Source organism: Mixophyes fleayi, chromosome 3 (genome assembly GCF_038048845.1).
Source record: "Mixophyes fleayi isolate aMixFle1 chromosome 3, aMixFle1.hap1, whole genome shotgun sequence".
Lineage (NCBI taxonomy): Eukaryota > Metazoa > Chordata > Amphibia > Anura > Limnodynastidae > Mixophyes > Mixophyes fleayi.
Window position 1 is genome coordinate 155990671 of NC_134404.1, and position 20480 is coordinate 156011150.

The window sequence follows — 20480 nt, forward strand, 5'->3', positions numbered from 1 at the left end:
GGCGGGAGGTTGCGGGGCGAGGCCAATCGCGTCATTTTGGCCCTGCCCTACGCGGGACCAAAATGAGGCGATTGGCCTCACCCCGCCCTTCGAAATGGCGTGAATCACGGTGAAATCCGGGATGCGGGAGAAATGCCAGACTGACCGAATTTCGGGAGTCTCCCGGACTTTCCGGGAGAGTTGGCAAGTATAATTTAGAGTTGAGCTCTGTCTAATGTCCATGCAAATTAGAGCAGGTGCAAGTTTGCAAAATTACGTGCAAAGCTAAATTCCCTCTTATGTACATAATAGTAATAATGATAATAAATGTGATTTCAGATCTCAATAAATAGGATTTTATGGGATATTTTTATATGTTCTCCTTTTTTACCACAATTATTAGGTGAAACTGATAGCATAGAAAACATATTTTTTTTATTTTACAGGTTTGTATAATAGTCATTTTATGGTAACTTGGAACACTACATTATGATAATCTGAGGAGAACATGAAAGAGCACACCATTATAAAGGAAGGCTTATAATATAAAGTTACTAGGCTTCTTCAATGGAAGAAATCTTGTCTTCTATACAGCACTTGTCAAACACATCTAACAAATGTTAATAACCTTTGCCATATCTCATTTTCCTACATAAACAGTTCAAGCGAAAACATTTTATGGTGGAAACTGTGAGCCGTAGGGCTTGCTTTATCAAAACTTTTAAACAATTATTTTCCACCGTGTCTGGATCCCACTATCTGTTTTGTGAGAAATGTGGAAAAGATGACTTTTTGAAAGAGATTTCACAGGCGCTGATAATTGAAAGATGCCGTGCTAAGCTATGCAATAGCTTGGAAATATACACACACTTACTTTTAGCTACTTTGGAAAGTGTATTGTTGAATGTATATATTACAGTGATGATGACCTTATTTACCTAGTAACATAATTAGATCTGTAGAGGAATACCTCTTATGGAATCTCTGTGTAAATGATGTTTCAGCAGAGAACATAAACATGTTCAGAACAGAAGTTACTTAATGTAACATTATTTTTGACAGGGCAGTGGTTAGTATTGCTGCCTTAAAGTGCTGGTGCATTGGTCTCCATTCTGACCAGGGTGCTGTGGGGAGTTTGTATATTCTCTCCAGGTTTGTATGGGTTTCCTCTGTGTGCTCCAGTTTTCTCCCACATTCCAAAGATATGCTAGTAGACAGTGGCGGAACTACAATTGTTGCGGCAGGTGCGGTGCACCACGCACATAGAGATAATGGGGTCCGCTGCACGGCAGATGCAGAGGGTTGGAACTAGCGCGCTGTGGGCCCCAGTTCCCTCTTCCCCACTTCCTTGCACCGGGTCCTGCAGCTGTCTAGTTCCGTCGCTGCTAGTAGGTGTATGTGTTTGTGTGTCCTGTAGAAGGAGAATTGTAAGTTCCACTAAAACATGGACTGTTGAGCCTGAATAATTTCCTCTGATTGGACAGCGCTGTAAAATATATTGGGCACCAAATAATGATGATAATACAAATGTCTTTAGTGTCAGTGTCTTAACAAACTAAATCAGGGTCTAAGAACAAGACTTCCTGTTACCACAGCTGTCCCGTTCTTTTTATTAGCTAATATTGCTGCAACCATGAATTTACAGCAATTTTGGGCTGCCTCCTTATAGCCATTCCAACTTAATTTTTTCTTGTAATAACATTTTGGACTGGTCAGCATATATGAAGTTCCTTCTTTTGTTATATTGCCAACAAGCTTTTTGTGGGTGGACAGCAGAAGCTTTTAAGGTCAGTTTTAAGGACAGCGGTAATCTATATTTTAACCTATATTTCCGTGACTTTAAGAAAAGCTTTCTGTTAGCAGCCATGACAATTTTGTTGAAACCATTACCAAATGATGGCATTACTTGCAATAAAATATCATTGCACATGTATTTCTTCACAACATTTATATATATAAATATAATTTGAAAATCAGTGTTGGAAGTGGTCCTGTATATGGCTGTATGATATACCGGCACTTCTCCCAACTGCTTGTGTGCTCTACAGATAGGTTCAATAAGGAGCTATAAGTAAAGTCTCCTGCTTCTATTCCACAGCTGTTGCTATACTAAAGAATGGAGATACCAGAGTTAATATCCACTTCAACTGCGTGAAGTGAGTGAACATTTAAGAAAACTTTCTGAGAGCGCTAGTACATTCCAGTCCAATATAGTTCAGTCCAGTCCAATATAGTTCAGTCCAGTACAATATAGTCCCTGTCCATTCCAGCTGTGGCTATTATGGTTACTTCTTGCGTAATCATTGCATACCAGTGATCATTTTTATACTTTCCATCCAGACTTGAAATTTCCTAGATTACATTTCTGATTGGAATCCCTCTTCTCATCTTATTTTTAAATGCTGTCATCTTCTTATATTTTGCTCATTAGAGATACTCCTTCAATACCTGCAAACATTGTGCAATGTCTGCTCTTTTCAAATGTTATTATGAGATATCAAACAAGCTTTTCATGTGAGCAGACTATGATGTATACTGTATGAGTATGTTTGCACAAATCAAAGAGCTTTTTAAAATTCCCCATAATAACGTCTCAAAACAGAATCATTTTCACTTCATTCTACCTATTTTAAAGAGCTATTGTCCTTCAACACTATTGCTAATCTTGCTTTCCCGTTTATAATTTCCCAGTTATCCTCTTAACGCTCATGCCTAGCAACACAAGTTGGCAGAGGTCTAAGCCTAGAGATGGGCCAACATTTTAACCCTGAACTTGTTATTTTTGACCACTGCACATTGTAACATGCTGTGCAGTATTAGGTAAAGCTCATAAGTAATTTCACATGAATCACAGAAGATACAGGACTATAGGAGATAGAAAATTATTTAGTGCTTGAATTTTGGAGTGCATCAAAATAAACCGAGCATCATCTGTTTCTGATACAGACCAACAAAATATAAAATGCTCCATTTCAAATGAATTTAATTATGAGCTTTCCGGACTCAATCAGCCAGTCATAAAAGGTTTACATGAGGTGATGTTAGCTTAAATGACATTAATTCTCTTCATTTTATTAATATATTCACTTTTTTTTTTTTTTTAACAATTTTCTTTTATTGAAGAACTTCAGACCTATACTTAGTAAGAAGCATTTGTAACCACAAGGACATGCTGAGGTTTAAGAGTCAAAACTAACAACACAATGGTCAGAATAAATCAATTCCACATCACAGCAATTGGTAGAGGAGTGGTCCCTTTTTGGAAACAACTCCAAGGCATACAATAACTAAGGGCCTGTGTGGTCTAAGGTATGGGGAGACGGGGGTCTTAATAGTGATTAATCTTTGAGAGTTATAGGTGGATCTTGTAAGAATATTCTAGTTTCATACCAGAGTGTCTGGCAAAAAAACTGTCGCAGCTGTTCTCTCATAGGGACAGGCGAAGTGTGAATAAAGTTCTCCCATGTCTCTAAAAAACTGCTTGTTAGTTTTGTCTTTTGATAGGAGGCCTCCAGCCAGTCCATCCTCATGACAAAGAAGTTTCTCTTTGAAGAGATCACGTGTAGGAGGGAGCCCTGGATCCACATATGTTGAATGCATTTTACCATTTTAGCAGACAGCCCCAAAAACAGTGAAATAGATCTGCACCTTCATCACCAAACTTGGGACACTTATCATCATCTGATAAACTCATAGCTAGCCTGTGGTGTGGGGATGTATAACCCTTATGAAATATATTAAGGAACATCTCCACATAAGTAGAGGCTGGGAATAGCTTATCAGATGTGCTTAGGGTTTTGAGTAATATCTCATTGCTTAAGTGTGGAGACAGTTGTAACCATTTAGTAAGGCCAGTATGGATGAGTAATTTAATTCTTTCAGCAGAAGCTTATAATGGCAGGTAATGGACAAGACTAGAATTCAGGAGGGTGTCAAAAGAATTATCCTAGTCGATATCAGAAAAAAAAGTAATGAGACTCTAATGCTGGGCCTGGAGGAATGCCCTAGAAATGGAAACCTCTCTATGGCCTTGGAGGTATTATCCAGCAGTTGGCCTACTGAATGCAAGCCCCAGTGCTCCCATGCACCAAAGGGATGAGCCGTTACACCTTCCTGGAAAGCAGGATTACCAATAAGTCAGAATTGTATAGATTTATATGGGTTTAAGTGAAATTCACGATGGAGGATGTGCCAAATCTTTCTCACTGACAATAGTAGAGGATTGTCCAATATATCAGGATTTCCTGGACATGGATATGAAGAAAAGATTTGATATGAAAGGACAGGAGGAATTGTCTCTCTAGAGACAACACTGCACGGCAATGTCTCACAAATAACATAGGTGTGCCGCATAACTATATTGAACCACATTGGGAAAATTGATAGCCTCATTAGACATTTGCTGAAGTTTAACAAAGGGGATACAGGGAACATCTTTTCTTCCAAATAAATTTGCGGAAAAGGCAGTTCACAAGGTGTTCATCCAATTTCGTGAGAAGTAGGGGTAGTGTCTGTAAAGGATATAACCATCTTCAGGATGCTCCCTAATCTCTTTCCATATATTTTGATGATCCGACCTATGTTAAGTTTGTATAACAATGCTAGGTTGCGAGGAAGTAAAATGCCTAAATAAGATGTGAATCTTTGTTCCCATTGTAAAGGAAGAGCGGCTGCCCAACGTGGTCTGAATCTGTCATTTACCAGAGGTAAAACCGTCCATTTATTAAAATGCCGGAGACTGATCCGAACTCCTCGATTCTCTTCATTAGGTGAATCAGGGAGGTCCCACAGTTTGATAAATATAGTAAAATATCATCTGCAAAGGTGGTGACTTTAATGTTTTCTGTCCCTATTTGGATACCTTGCATGACAGGCCGTGTTCGTATTACCCGCAACATCGGGTCCAATGACAGGTTAAATAGTAAAGGAAACAACGGGCAGCCCTGTGTGGCTCCCCATTTCTATTGAGTTCCCCAATAGCGTGTTAATCAGTAAGGAAGTTACCGGTTTGTTATAAAAATATTGTATCATGTCTATGAAGTCCCGTCCAAAACCACTCCTGCTTACATAAAAGGCCATTAGATGGTGTCAAAGACTTTGTGAGCATCTAAACTAACCAGCACATTAGTAGGGTTTGTGGCTCCGCGAGAAGCTGCTACAGCTGCTATCAATGAATATTTCCCTCTGTCCGAGTCTGCCATGAACAAAGCCTAATTGGTGTTCTGTTAATAAAGGAGGTAAAATACCTTGGAGTCTATTCACCATACTCTTTAATAATATCTTGAAATCTAAATTCAACAAAATAATGGGATGATATGATGACAATAACATTGGATCAGCCGCCGGCTTCGGGATGAGGGTGGTATATGTCTGATTAAACGTAGGATATAAAGGATGTGATTGGTGAATAGTGTGGTATAGGTCCAGCAATATGGGTGTGACATCTACTTTTAATAATTTATAATACTCCCCAGAGAACCCATCTGGGCCTGGCGTTTTGATATATTCACTTTTAATAAAAAAAACCATATATATATATTTTTTAAAATGTGACACTAACTTCGAACATTGAGTGCTTTCCTTTGAAACACTTGCTGCAAACATTTAACTCTTTGGGGTATATTTACTAAACTGCGGGTTTGTAAAAGTGGAGATGTTGCCTATGGCAACCAATCAGATTCTAGCTGTCATTTTGTAGAATGTACTAAATAAATGACAGCTAGAATCTGATAGGTTGCCATAGGCAACATCTCCACTTTTTCAAACCCGCCGCTTAGTAAATCTAGCCCTTTGACTGTAGAGGACAGTTGACCCTCCACAATTATTTTGACACTGTGGGGCATATTCAATTAAGCCACATCATTGTCGCTACGCACGGCTGCACATTCTTTTTGTTATTACGGTACAGCAACAGCACGGATTTCCCTTCGCAACCCTATGGGGTGCGTACAGATTTCCGCAATGTTGCGGTAACAAGAAGTGCCTTCTGGTACATTCCAGAGGCATTTTGTGCCTGATTGAATATGTCCCTGGGAGACAATTTCAGCTTGTGTTCAGAAGAACCTTGTAGAAGTGCCAGGAAATAATTACTAAGTGCTGATGATTTTTACCTGAACACTTGTCACTTGTAACTGACCAAAATTTTAAAGTTTCCAATATATTTTTTTTTTATTCAGAAGTTTACAGCTTTAAAAACATTTGTTACAGGAAAATGGTTAATATTTTACTTGATAACAATTCTGGACAGCATTTATTTCATATTGATATATACAACTTGATACAGGTAGGGTCTTATGTGACAGTTGGAAGTGACCCAGGCTTCAAATAGTCAGTCTAAGCGGGATCGAAGTCCATTCAAATCTATGTAAAATGGCGGATTTCATGAAGTTTTTTCATCGGCGTTATGAGCATTTGCACTAGAGACATTTTCTCTGTCATATCTGTTAAGCATTCCAGAGACCTGATCCAGTAACTTATAATGTATAGAAGTAACTACACAATAAAAGTGTCATGACTGATATTACACACACACTCAAACACACACAGCACAGAGACATCAAAAATGCTGCATTATTTCCAAATCAGTTATTCATATTATTAGTATTTTTCCAGCAACCACATACATACACATTACACTATTTAAGTACTGGTGGTACATCCTGAGAATACTGGGCACTGTACCAGGAGTGCCTTCCCTATTGTCTGGACTGGCACTAGTGGAATAGCTTAAAAGTGCAAACTGCATTTTCACGTTCAGTACAATGGTGTTGATGCTGCAATCTGGGTGGAAAGTATAAAAAAAAGCAGGTTCCAGGTTTAAAAAAAACATTTTACGTTATCTGATTTCGGCTGCGAAAGCAGTGATTCCAACCCATTGGAGATCTCCTAACCCCCCAACCGTCCGGGAGTGGTTCCAGAGATTGGAGTTTTATAGAGTTATGGATGAGCTTTTACTTTCATCTGCTGATAAAGTTACTGAATATTACTCCATTTGGAGCCCATGGCTCGAATTCCAGGACTCCGATAAATGTAATCATTTAAACAAACCAGTTCTCTCACCTACTCTCCTTGCTAGGACTTGAATTGTTTATTTACATAATCTGTACTAGGAAACATTCCCCCCCCCCCTTACCTATCCCCGTCTCTGTCTTTTCCTTTTTCTCTCTTTCTTCTTCTTCTATTATAACATTTATTTGAATGTGTTATTATGACATTTTGTATTAATGAGGTGGTTTTGTTACCCACTTATCTGTTCTTGTGAATCTCTGTTGAAACTGCCTTAAAAACTTTAATAAAGATAAATATTATAAAAAAAAAAAGCAAATGCATCAGAACCAAGCAAAATTAAAGAATTGTTGCTGCCAGAAAGACGATCTAATCACCTTCCAGGCCCCTGACCAAATGTCTACCTAGGTTGTCTGAGGTTGTGAAAAGTAATATAATTCACTCAAAGCATTTGAAGAAAAGAAAACCGTGCCAAATTAGCATATTAGTCAATCTCCTATGCTTTATGGTGGTGAGGAATCCAGTGGCACAGTCATTACTGTGTGGGTAGAAGGAGGAAAGGGTTCATCTAAATATTAACACATTGTAGGAATCCTAATGGCCTACAGTCAGGAAAGACGTTCATGCTTAAAATACTGTAGGCTGGATACATCGGTAATATAAAAATAAAAAAAATATCAAATGAAATAAGAGGTACTCTCACAGGTACCTCTATAAGCACACTAGTCCTGAATGAGCAATGATGAAAAAAGTGCAGTTTCGAGCTGAGAGTACTTGACAAAACTTGCACACTATAGCGGTACTGACGCGTTTCTCCACCTCTTAGGGGCGGTTTCATCAGTTCAATACTGAACTTTTTACATCTTTGCTCATTCGGGACTAGTGTGTATGTTGAAGTTCCAGTTACCATCATATCTGAGGAAGTTTCTTCTGTATCAAAGGTACAGCGATCAATTTATTAATTGGTAATAAGGATTATTGACTTTCCAAATAGCTTCTGCTGTTGCCTAAAATTGATTTAACTGGCTGCCATCTGTATGGCTGGGGAGTTGGCTCCTACTGTTGTGAACATAGGATTAAATTGATTGCTGTTTGCATATGCAAAGAGTATCCTTGTGAAAAACGTCAATTCTAATAATTCATCTTGGTTTCAATAAGGAAACATAAAATTTAGAACTTTAAAGTACAAAAGTTTAGGCTATTGGAGTGGGTAAATCTCTTCATAAGGACTGTTATATCTGAGGATTGGATAATCGTAATGTACATATGAGCAGTCTATAAGCACTACTGAGTCTGAGAAACAGATATTATATCTTGGAATTTGATTTTCATTTATATACCTGTCACATTTAGCATGTTTACTATATACTATATGCTATATTTTATGGGTGATTTTATTACTGCTTTAAAAGTTAAGGTTGACAATATTAAATATAAAAATACACCAAATATACCAAATATAAATGTCACTTTATCAATAGCCTTCTTGTTTATTAAGTTGAATAACAGGTGCAGTACCTGCTAATGCTGGGCAGTGGTTAAGTGAAGCACCTTATACTCATTACTGCCTATTTTGTTTTGTGTGGTTCATTTAAATATGGCCATTGTTTAGGTGGATCTGGACCATGGCCAATGTTGTTCTGATTTATTTGCATTGGAATGTGGGGAGGTATGACCAGGGAGCAATTCCAAAAGTCATTAAGGTCTCTTTTGTAAAATTGAAATATTTTAAGTCTATCACTTTAATGATGAAAATAACATTAATATATTAAAGATTTTTTTGGATGAGGGCTTGTTACTCTGTACTTCATTTTTGAAGATGAAAAACAGAGAAATCAACTATCGAGATGTTTGATCTATTTATAAAAGAACGGGATGTCTTAAACACTGGATATAATACACAAAGGCTTTGACTGCTCAGACCAGGCATTATCCATTACTTTATGTAGGGCAAGTACTCTCATTAAAATCAATGGGGCAAGGATAAGAATGGGACTTTAAATTAAGCAGTTCTCATGGCACCAACTTTTCTTCCTTACTTTACTGCTTAAGACAATGGCAAGAAAAGTCAGTGTAGTAGTGAGCACTACAACAGTCTCTTCCCCTCAAATATATGTTCTTCTATCAGAATCTTAACATGGGTTCTAGTACCCTTCCATTCCTCTTTAATTTCTCTTAACACCTATCTCCCAATATTTCAGTACCCGACTATAGGGACAGGAGGCATGGCCATATCAGGATGGGGGCGTGGTCATGTCTCAGTGGGGGAGTGGCCCCTTAGAAAGCTCCCCTCCATACATTGCAGCACGTACCAGTAGCAGGTGCACTGCAGTGCAGAGCAGCTGTGAATGGAAGATACCTCCCAACATTTCCACCCACAGGACAAACATGTCTCAGGCAGGACACAAGTTCTTAATTCTTGACTGTCCCGCCAGCAGGATTTGCTAGCTCAGCTATTGGTTTAGTTACGCTGTATTTTACAATCGGTATCACTGTTGCTTTTGAATGGCTCTAAGTTTTAAAAACAAGTGCAACAAATGAATGCAGCTTGAGACAGTGTGCTTGGAATGTAATGCTGCTTTATAAATAGGCCTATTAGCTGGATACATGAATCGTTTGGAAGCTGTTTTTTATCTGCCAAAGGTGGTCTTGGACATTATTCACTGGGTACACAAACATTTGCAAGTGTCATACTCATCGGGACTTATTTGTTAACAATGATAAAAGGTACAATATTGTACTTAACTTTCAGTAAGCAGTTAGCTGTTGTTTATCTACAGATATTTAGACAATGAAATGAAGCGCTTGATTGTTTGCTATGGCTTGGTGCATATTGGTACCTTTGAGCATTGTCAGTAAATAACTCTCACCATTTCCTCTCTTTGCCAATGACAGTAACAAAAGTTTCAAGATAATACCTTTAACAGTTAACGATAGTGGAACATATTGCAAGCTTTTAAGGCATTTATTTGCAGGGGCAGGCTGGACTGGGGGGGGGGGGGGGACAATTTTTTTAATTGAAAATTGACTGCTGAGTCAAGTATTGCCTCCCGGGCTAAAATTTGGCAACCCTCCCCTGCTTATTTGACAGATTTGTCATTCTCAACTTTCTCATCTTTTTAACAGTTAACACTGGATCACTACTGTAAAAACAACAAATAAATAGAATGTATATATCAAAAGTCACATAGAAAACATATGTTGAACTTTGTCCCTTGTTGAGATTACTATTATATATATTTATATATATATATATATATATATATATATATATATATATATATTAAAAATAGTTTTTTTAACAAATACAAGAGTTACCTTTTTCCCCATAACTAGCGCTCTTCTGTATTTTTGTCAGTTCTTGAACAATTTTAGCAGAGACAGTATCTGCTGTATGTTGTAACAGTGGTTGGTGAACCACTCTAAAAGATTTTACACGATAGTGCTTAATTGTGTATTGTTTTGTGTTCTCTTAGAAGTTAACGGATACTAGATTACGCTTACCTAAATTTTGCTTACCATGGTATACATACCTGCTAGATATGACTGTGCCAAATATTTATTTTCAATATTAACTCTAAAACAAATAATAATTTTTAGAAAATAATATTTTTTTTCTTTGTCTCTTTCAGTTTTCTTCTCGTCTTCAGCTGCTTAATTTTATCAGTGTTCTCCACCATCCCTGAACATCAAGAACAAGCTTCATATTGCCTCTTTGTCCTGGTAAGTGACAGTACTAAAATACCCATCATGACAGAACTGTTTGGCCAGCATGTGCAGTATCTTTCCCGGATGCTAAATTAAGCACACTAAAAGTAAAATATACAGTCATTTCAATTTTAAAATACCATCTCTCAAATGATTTAGCCAAGAACTCCAAACCTACTAATCTAATACACTAACACAGTGGAGCATTCTATTCGGGTATGCTAGTTGTTTGGTAACCCATGATAACCATTCTAATACTTCGTTTTATACGTAGTGCAAGGTTTCTTAACTCTGATCCCCAGAGACAGCTAACTTTTCAAGATGCAGGTGCAATTCTTTGGTACATTTTATTTACTTCATTGCGCTCCACTCCTCATAGCAAGGACCTGCAGATTGAAAAAAGATAGGTACTCCTGGACACGGGAGTTTATAACTTTATTAGTATACACTGTCTTCCCAAAAATTCAAAATCTAAATGATGTTTACTATTTCATTAAAGTTTAAATCCCATGAAAAAATGAGCATTTTTTCCAAAATATATATCACTGTGGCAAGCTATAAGAATAATCTTGGTATGTACAATTTTTCCTTGATTTGTTTTCTCCACCCCTTTATTAATAATTTATAATTCTGCAGTGTCAGTGACTACCATGCCAACCACAGTCACATGGCACATAATGTAGTAAGCAGATAGGCTTTGGAACACCCCTATGAGCTCCCTCTGCTCTGTGTGCTGTACAATCCTCCCATTTCTCCTCCCCCTTTGCCTTCAAAAGACATGCTGAGAGCTGTGAGCCTACGATTGTGTAACTGGCAGCCATATTTTTTGCATCCTCCAGAGAGATGTTGAAAAGGAGATAATGGTTTGTATAAGGATAGCTAAGTGAAATGACAGATAATCAGATACATGCTTAAAAAGTATTTAATTTGCTATTTAAAGGAAACTTCCCTTTACAATGCAGCGCCGCTTTAAATGTAATCGCCGAAGACGCTGAACACGCCGGAGTTGAAGAATCCGGACATTAATACATTTACCCCTTAGTGGGGGCCATATATGAACTGCAAAAAAAAACGTAGGTGTGTAGCCTACTTTTTTTATATAATTGAGCCTTCCGTTGTGTGGAAAGGAAAGTATACCATATTCAAACTGTGTTCTTACATGTCAGGACATAATTAACAATAATATTGTCCTAAAATATAATAAACCAAATCTAATGTGACAAATAATTCATTCAGGGTTGAGTTCACACCATGCCAAGCAGGAAGAATATATGTAATGATCTCAGGGAAGCAATTATTGCTGCTCATCAGTTTGGAAAGGGTTAAAATTCTATGCTGAGAAAGATTCCAAAAGGAGAACACTGAAGAAATTTCCCAATCATCCACGGAGTAGATGTCCCAGCAAATTCACCCAAAGACTATATAATGCTCCGAGAAATTGCAAAGAAAGCTAAATCCGGGGATTTACACGGCTCTGTAAAAACTGTAAATATTAAAGTTCATCACTCCATCACTACCACCAAAAAAAAGTTGGGCGAGTATGGCTTTCGTGGAAGGTTAGCCAGTAGAAAGCCACTTTTATTCCCAAAAAATATTGGTGTACAGCATGAGTTTGCAAACTTGCATAAGATTGAAACACAGTCTTTCTAGAACAATGTCCTCTGAACAGATGAGACCAAAGTGGAGTTGGTCTTAATGCACTGCATGTTTGGTGAGAATCAGACATAGCATATCACCGTAAGAACCTCCTACTAACCTCAGGGCACGGAGGTGGAGGGGTGATGATTTAAGATTATTTTGCAGCTGTAAAATTCTAGTTATACCAGAGTATTGCAGAGGAAAATGTGAGGCGATTACAACCGAATCAAAATTGTACCATGCAACAGGTCAAGGACTAAGCAGCAAAGCTACAAACGTACAACTGAATGACTGAAAAAAAATGGACAAGTCAAAATTCAGACCCAATTGTGGCAGGCCCTTAAGAGAGCTGCCTAAACGAATTCCCTGATACATCAATGAACTGAAGCAACATTGTAAGGACGAGTGGGCCATAATGCCTCAAATATGGCTAAACTTAAACAGAAAATGTTTACTATAAGTTGCTGCAGCTTAACATCCTCATGTTGGCTTATTTTTTGTTGAATCAATAATGACAAAGTTAAATTTGTAATGTCATTTGTCACATGAGATTAGATTTAGCAAATTTAGGACTAGATGGTTGTTAATTATATCCTGATATGTAAAATCACAGATTTCTATTTAATTTCTTGTTCACATGACTGCATATTCCTAAATAGTGCATAAATGCACACCTCCCTACCGTATATCCACGGCCCATTTGAGCAGATGCTTTGATGTGATGCTAGTTTGTGGTCTGTGATTGAATTGTATCTGTTTACAAATGGGATGATGTTATTTCAAAGTACTGCATCACATTTGGATGACTTTGTTAATTAATCTGATCTTTTGATCTCTTTCTCCAAAAATACTGCTCATATGACCCTAAATTATGTATTATATGACGCATGACACTAAAAACTGCCTTTAGTTCAAGAAAATTGTGAATTTACATTGGTTATAAGCACCTATTTATGTACTTCCTAGGGTTTCATGTAGTGGACAAGGTTGTATTACTGCAAGTAGGGTAAAAATGTGGCTAAAGACTCTGGATATTTCTGCTAAATTGGGAATGTTTCTAAAATATACACAATCTTCTCCCCTATTGATATCATTTTATCACTTGATCAGTAAATCATAGGCATGATCATAGGAAAATAGACATATTGGGGGAATTCAATTCGGCCTCATTAGTCTAGGAATAACGAGGCACTAATTTTATTAATACAGTGATTTTAACCTGGACTTTTATTCACGGCCCTGAGGGCTGCGAGCAAACATCTGCGTTAAAATTACCGTACTAACGGTAATGCTATGCAGTTTTACTGTACTAACGGTAATAGTGCGCAGCTGCGCTATTCCTAGAATAACACGGACAAATTGAAATGGCACCATTATATCACAAAGGGCAAAGGACCAGCGTTAGCACTGTGGACTTTTCATGTTCAAATTCCTGATCAATAGCTAGGAAAGAGAGAACATATGCAGAAACTATATATAAAAATATAAAAACCATTACAATAAGATTTTTTTAAAACTTTTTTTTTTTAACGTGATGTTCCCTGAATGAAAAGGATATTTTTATTTCTATTCCCCAACACTTCAACTATGTATATTGTGTTATTTAAAGGATTTGGGTGAAACACTGTAAAATGCTGTTAGCTTGAAGAAAATAGAATAAATATGACTTGAGACAAGAGTGAATACTGTGGTTGTGTATAAATGTGTATAAGATGTGTTGTGCCCACTTTTTGTTTAGTGTTGACAAGTGTTGTTGAAAAGATATTTACATCTTGAAGGAAGGGATTGTGCAGGCATGCCATGTCCGCTCAGCTGCTGAACGATACTTCATGACTTGTAAGACAAGATGGATATTTGCACTTTCAGTCTTGTGTGATATATGGAAGGGATTTCTATAATCACTGTAAAACTGGCGTTTGGCGTCTCCTTTCTACATGGTAATAACGTATACAGTGTCTTGCAACACAGGTGTACAGTGTTTTCTGCTGAATCCCAGCTCTTATTACTGTAGGCTGAACAAGAGTCCTGTGGGATCAATTAACCTTTTCGGCTCTCTGACATGTTATATCTCTTGATCTTTCTTTTTGTCATATCTGTGCTTTGGGTGAACATTTGATATCCCCAGGCATTTACTATAGGGATAAATATATAGTCTATTGTGCTTTCTAGAGTACATTTCTATCATAGAAGATACTGTCTGTACCATTGTTATCCTATCCAAAAATGTAACATTCCGCAATATTTTTGTTGGTAATACTGATGTGTTGTATGTACCTTGTCCTTCTAAGGACTTAAAAATGTAACTATAAAATACCTTGCTGACAACTTCTGGTAATTCCTGATCTTCAGTAAAACAGAACAATTTTCCTCCTCTATGATTTAAGTCCAATGATAATGAGCTGATTATATTGGTGTGGACACCCTACCCTCATGTCTATACACTGTGTACTCTCTGCACGAGCAAGGGGAATATTTTTTTCATACTATAGTACTATGCTGGATTGAATTTACTAGTAAGGAAAATATGGACAAACAATGGAGTATAATATTCATGTTATTTAACCTGGTTTGTCACAGCCTGTGTTGTGCATAAGGGAAGGGGTCTTATTGGTTGTCCCTATAAAGGTAGGACTGTACAGTTATTGTTCCATTTCGCCGGGTGGTGGACCAATGGACAGTATGGGTTTTAATTGTCACAGGGACAATAAGTAAGGTGGCTGGTTCAGTTGAGCATGACATATGTGACCCTTCACTCTGGTTATGTTCATGATTGCCTGTAGCCTTTTGATGAAACGGTTGCCTGGTATGTCTCTTCCCTTAAGATTATGAAGAAATAAATAAAAGGCTGCAGCCATATCATCATCAACATTTATTTATATAGCACAAGCATATTCTGTAGCAAGTTGCAATTGGGAACAAAAATAGTAATAAAACCATACTGGGTAATATAAACATACAGAGAGGTAAGAGAGCAATGCTCACAAGCTTACAATCTATGGGACAATGGGAGTTTGATATATGAGGTTAACTGCTTCCTATTGCAAAGGAAAAAAGTGCTTAGTGGGATATATGATCCAGTCCCACAGCAATGTTAGTCAGGGCGTCAAAGGGTTGTTGTCTTGTGTGAACTGTGTAAAGGGTGGTAATAGGGTAATCTAGGGAGGTTAAGGGTGGTTGAGGAATATTATAAGCTTGTCTGAAGAGGAGGGTTGTCAGAGAATGCTTGAAGGTTTGAAGAGAAAAGTCTTATTGTGTGATTGAGAGAATTCCACAAAGTGGGTGCAGCCCGAAAAAAAACCCTGTAACCGGGAATGAGAGCAGGTAATGAGTGTGGATGAGAGAGGCAGATCTTGCAGAATGGAGAAGTCGAGTTTATAGATATTTTGTATGTTAGTGCAGTTTTGTTGATGGCCTTGTATGTTAGTAGAAGATTTTTATATTGGATTCAGTAATAAACAAGCAAACAATATAGACTGACAGAGTGGCTCAGCAGTGGAAGAGTGAAACAGATTGTAGGAACTAGAGTTTTGATTTTGCTAATACCAATAAGGAGTCAATGTGGGAGATGAGTGCATAAATTAAAGTTTTTGCAGTGTCTTGTGTGAGATCTGTGCCTATTCTGAAAATGTTTTTAGATGTACATACCGGGATGTAAATATAGATTGGATGTGGGGAACAATGGATAGTTTTGAGTCAAGGATCACAACTAGGCATCGAGCATGTGGGGTAGGATTTATTGTCATCTTGTCAACAGAGAGAGAAATGTCAGGTAGGTAACTGTGCTGTTGGCTGATGGGAATATTATTAGATCTCTTTTTCAAAGATTGAGTTTGAGTTGGCAAGAGGACATCCAAAATGAGATAGCAGAAAGACAGTCAGTAACACGGGCCAACACAGATGGTGGGAGATCCGGAGACGGCAGATAAATTTGCGTATCTGCATAGAGATAATACCGAAATCCAAAGGAGCTTATTAGCTTTCCAATCCTCTCTGCTGCTTGATTTGGTGCCTATTATTATTGTTATTATTATTAGTGCCATTTATAGTGGGGACAGAGAGACAGGTAGCTTACCTGTCTGAGGTCACATACTCTGATCTTACCTTTTTGAACATTAAAGCTTTTCAATTTAATCATTTAGAAGGTCAGCATTGGACATTTATAAACATTGTTGTTCATCCTGAGTCTGAGTTGAAAACTGCACTTATTTTAAACACATGAGTTTAATTGCTCAAATAACAAAATAAAAGATTTCTAGGATGCATTTTGTTTTTTGCTCAATAGGTTTTCTGCTAGGTTCTAAGGGCCTGATTCATTAAGGATCTTAACTTGAGAAACTTCTTATTTCAGTCTCCTGGTCAAAACCATGTTACAATGCAAGGGGTGCAAATTAGTATTCTGTTTTGCACATAAGTTAAATACTGACTGTTTTTTCATGTAGCACACAAATATCAACTTTAAATTTCAGTGTACAAATAAGCTATCAAGTATTTGTGTGCTACATGAAAAAACAGTCAATATTTAACTTATGTGCAAAACAGAAAACTAATTTGCACCCCTTGCATTGTAACATGGTTTTGTCCAGGAGACTTAAATAAGACGTTTCTTAAGTTAAGATCCTTAATGAATCAGGCCCTAAAAGTTGCAGTCGAGCAACACAGCCTTGAATATGCTTCCCTCTATCAAAATTTGGATGACATCCCAGAGATGCTGCTCTAGGCTCCGAGGCCCCCGCTCTTCTCAGAAGAGCAGAATGGAGACTTTGTTCAGCATGTGCAAGTCCGGCCCTTTGACAGTAAAGTCACAACTAGGGGGCTTCTCTACGCATGTACGGACCCCTGCAGGCTCAGAATAGGCCCTGCTCTGCTCTTTTGAGCTTAAACAGGCCGGCACATTTGAAATCAAGCCCATTACAAGTCAAGTGCAATTACCCAATTGGGTAATTGCACCACTGTCTGGTGCAATTACTCTCTGGGAGTGTAAGCTAATGATTGTTTGACATCATCTAGGTAAAACATTCATTTCCATAGACAAGCATCAGGCCTGGATATCGGCAACTGTAATAAGCACATACAGTCTGTTGTATTTTATGTATTCCTAGTTTAAGAACATCTAGCTTTACGATCTCAAATTATGAAAGTTTTAAGTATTTTTTTTTTTTTTAAAACAGTCAGAAATTTAAAATATATTTCCATTTATTTAAAGTATATTTTCTTGTAATTCCCTCTAGAAATAAAGTCATACATGTATTCACTGAAATGCATTAAATTTGGAAAATACTATGTTAGTAATATGCTATTGTCTCCTGGGTTAATTCCACAATTATTAAGGGAGATGTGTTCTGAAATAACCCATGAAAAGCAGGTCATTAGACTACAGTTAATAAATTTGTGTGGAAATGCAAATCACATTAGCTGGGAACTGTTCCACAAAGACTTAGGATACATGTTTTTTTATTACTGGGTTTATCTATTTAAAATGATTACTATTTATATTTCCTTGGCATGTGTTTTGCAGTTTAAGTAAGGGAGAGTGCTTGCTCATTTATTTGATATATATTATTTTAGAAATATATCTTCTCTGCTTTGCTTCTGTTTTATTACTGTTTACTCTGTGGATTTAAAAGAACACCAAAACCTTCATTGTTCCACCAGAACATACCTCCCAACTGTCCCGATTTCAGCAAGACTTTCCCAATTTTAGGGCTCGGCCCGCTGTCCCTCGGATGGGAATGTTGGGGGGAGGGAGGTATCTAATGGGTAGCCTAGCACTTTCTTACAGTGGTAGGCAGCCCCCTGGAGGTGTGGTCAAAATAACCCAAGATGTAGGTAAATTTATCCACCGTAATAATCTTATGCGTGTGCTAATGTGAGTGGGTCAAAATTGCTAATTAGCAATAAATAAGGACAAGAGCAAAATAATTCCAAAAGTAAACCTGCTACTTAGATCATCTCTTGATAAAAGACATATAAAGGTGTGAGATGTCATCTGACTTATGCTACACATTCTATAAAGTATTCTTTGACAAAGCTACATAAACACAGTAAACCAAAGTAGTAGTTCCCACTCAGGTGGTTATTGCCATCTGAAAAAGTCAGTCTTCAGAAAACGTGATCATATACATTTACGAATGATCTTGGAGGGGAGGTGAATCAAATTATTTGACCAAGCCCCTGTGAATAAATTGTCATTTTGTTTGGGGGGCGGGGCCAAAATGACGTGATTCACTGCAAATCACTACATTGAAGCTCCATTGCGTGCTCTCTCAGGAGTCCGGGAGACCTACCCAGCATTCAGGAATCTGACGGACATTCCAGGAGAGTTGCCAAGTGTGAGCAATATAATAATTAATATAATAATTCAGCATGAAATATTAAAACTAACATACAGAGGTATTAAATAAAACACATAACAGTAAATATGTTCATGTTGACTTTCCCTGAACATTGATAATAAATATAATATGCCATGTCTTCCACGACAAATGAAGCGCTGTATTTGTACCCGCCCTCAGATGACCTGGTATTATTAGTTTATAAGTTTTATACGGTTTTTTTTCCCACAAATGTCACATCCAGTAAACTGGGGATGTCTCCCCACTGGGCAATCCCTATTGTTAAATATCACAATCTTTTGCTTCTGTCTCTGAAACATTGGGCAGTTGATGATTTCAGCACATGTGTGCAGCCATCTTGTCACACTTCTCCAGGGGCGCACGCAGGGGGGGTTTCTGGGTCTCCAGAAAACCCCCCCCTCCTCCGCAAACGAAGAGCCCCATGTAGTGGCACCGTACTATATAGCAGCCACAACGCTGTCAAAGCAGCGTCCGTGGCGGTGCTGTATTGTATATAGCACCGCCGCGGACGCTTCTTTGACAGCGCCGCGGCTGCTGTATAGTACAGTGCTGCCGAAACGGAGCTGCTATGCATGCGCGGGTGCATGCGCAGCAGCTCTCTCACTTTTTTGGGGGGGGGGTGGGGGGGAACGGGGGGGAACCCCCCCCCCTAAAAATCCTGCGTGCGCCCCTGTCCTCTTTAGTTGCTTTAATCTGTTTTGACAAAATGTATTACATGCTTTGCTCTGCTCATATTAAATGTAAAATCTATTATTTGGCAAATCATTGTCTGTCAGTATATCTGCCAGTATGTTTATAAAGGAAATTACAGTATTTAGTTTAACAGAAAATTACTTATCTTTGCAATTTACCATTACTATTGCTGTGTCATTACTCCGCTACTAGAAAATATATAGAAAATATCCAGAGCAATAAGTTATTCATCTTTCCGGAGGCTCCCGTTCAACTGTGCTGTGCATGTGCAGAAGCTCAGCTTCCAGTTCCATTGACAGAACAAGAAAATAAAAAGCTTTTTTGAAAATTACAAGGTTTGACCAATGGTTGGATGCAGGCAGCAGTTATTCAGTTTTTAAGCATGAATTTCCTAAAATACCTCTTTGTGCTTCCAAAAATTTGCAAAACTTTGGTTAATCCTCCTGATAGATCGATGATATCTGTCCATGTTCCATATGTCAACCGTTATTCCCATTTATCAACTTTTTTTTCTGGCCTGTTGTTCTGTCATATATGATACTGTGGATTTTGTAAGTCATTTATCCAACCTTTTATCTGTTGCTGAATCATGTTCTTTCATTGCATGTCTTGAGCATATATACCAGTATTACTCACAGTGAAGGTATCAATGTGGTCAAGCAATCCATCATCTTCAGTCCACTCTATTCTGGTCCACCAGTTGATTAAGTAATTCTGCCCCAGCATATGTAATTTATTTCATGTATCAATATGAATGTGATCACAGTTTGGCTGACCTCTCTTTTTTAAAACCTACTTTCTTTGATGCTCATTACATTGATGACCTATTTTTGGTGTGAACTGGAGATGAACAGCTGCTGACTTTCTTTATTGACAAACTCAGTTCTCTGAGGACTTTGATTATTTTTATCTTCTATTAATGTTTTGTATGTTAATATTACATGATCTGATTTGGGTTTCTCTACATCTATCCATAGAAAGCAAACTGATGAAAATACATTGTTAATGGCTGATTTCATCCTAATGTTCATCCTGATGTTTTCATCCTAAACCTCTTAAAAGTAGCCCCACTTTTCAAAACTTTAACATGTCATACACATCACC

At 37.7% G+C, this 20480-nt stretch overlaps 1 protein-coding gene across 3 annotated transcripts in view; it reads left to right on the plus strand.

Annotated features, from left to right (window-relative positions):
- KCNQ5 (potassium voltage-gated channel subfamily Q member 5) overlaps positions 1 to 20480 on the plus strand; it is a 462350-nt gene that overhangs the window by 312362 nt on the left and 129508 nt on the right. For all 3 annotated transcript variants that reach the window (XM_075202618.1, XM_075202616.1, XM_075202617.1), the window contains exon 2: positions 10617 to 10707. In XM_075202618.1, the coding sequence (XP_075058719.1) occupies positions 10617 to 10707 (91 nt within the window). The remainder of the gene's footprint in view (positions 1 to 10616; positions 10708 to 20480) is intronic.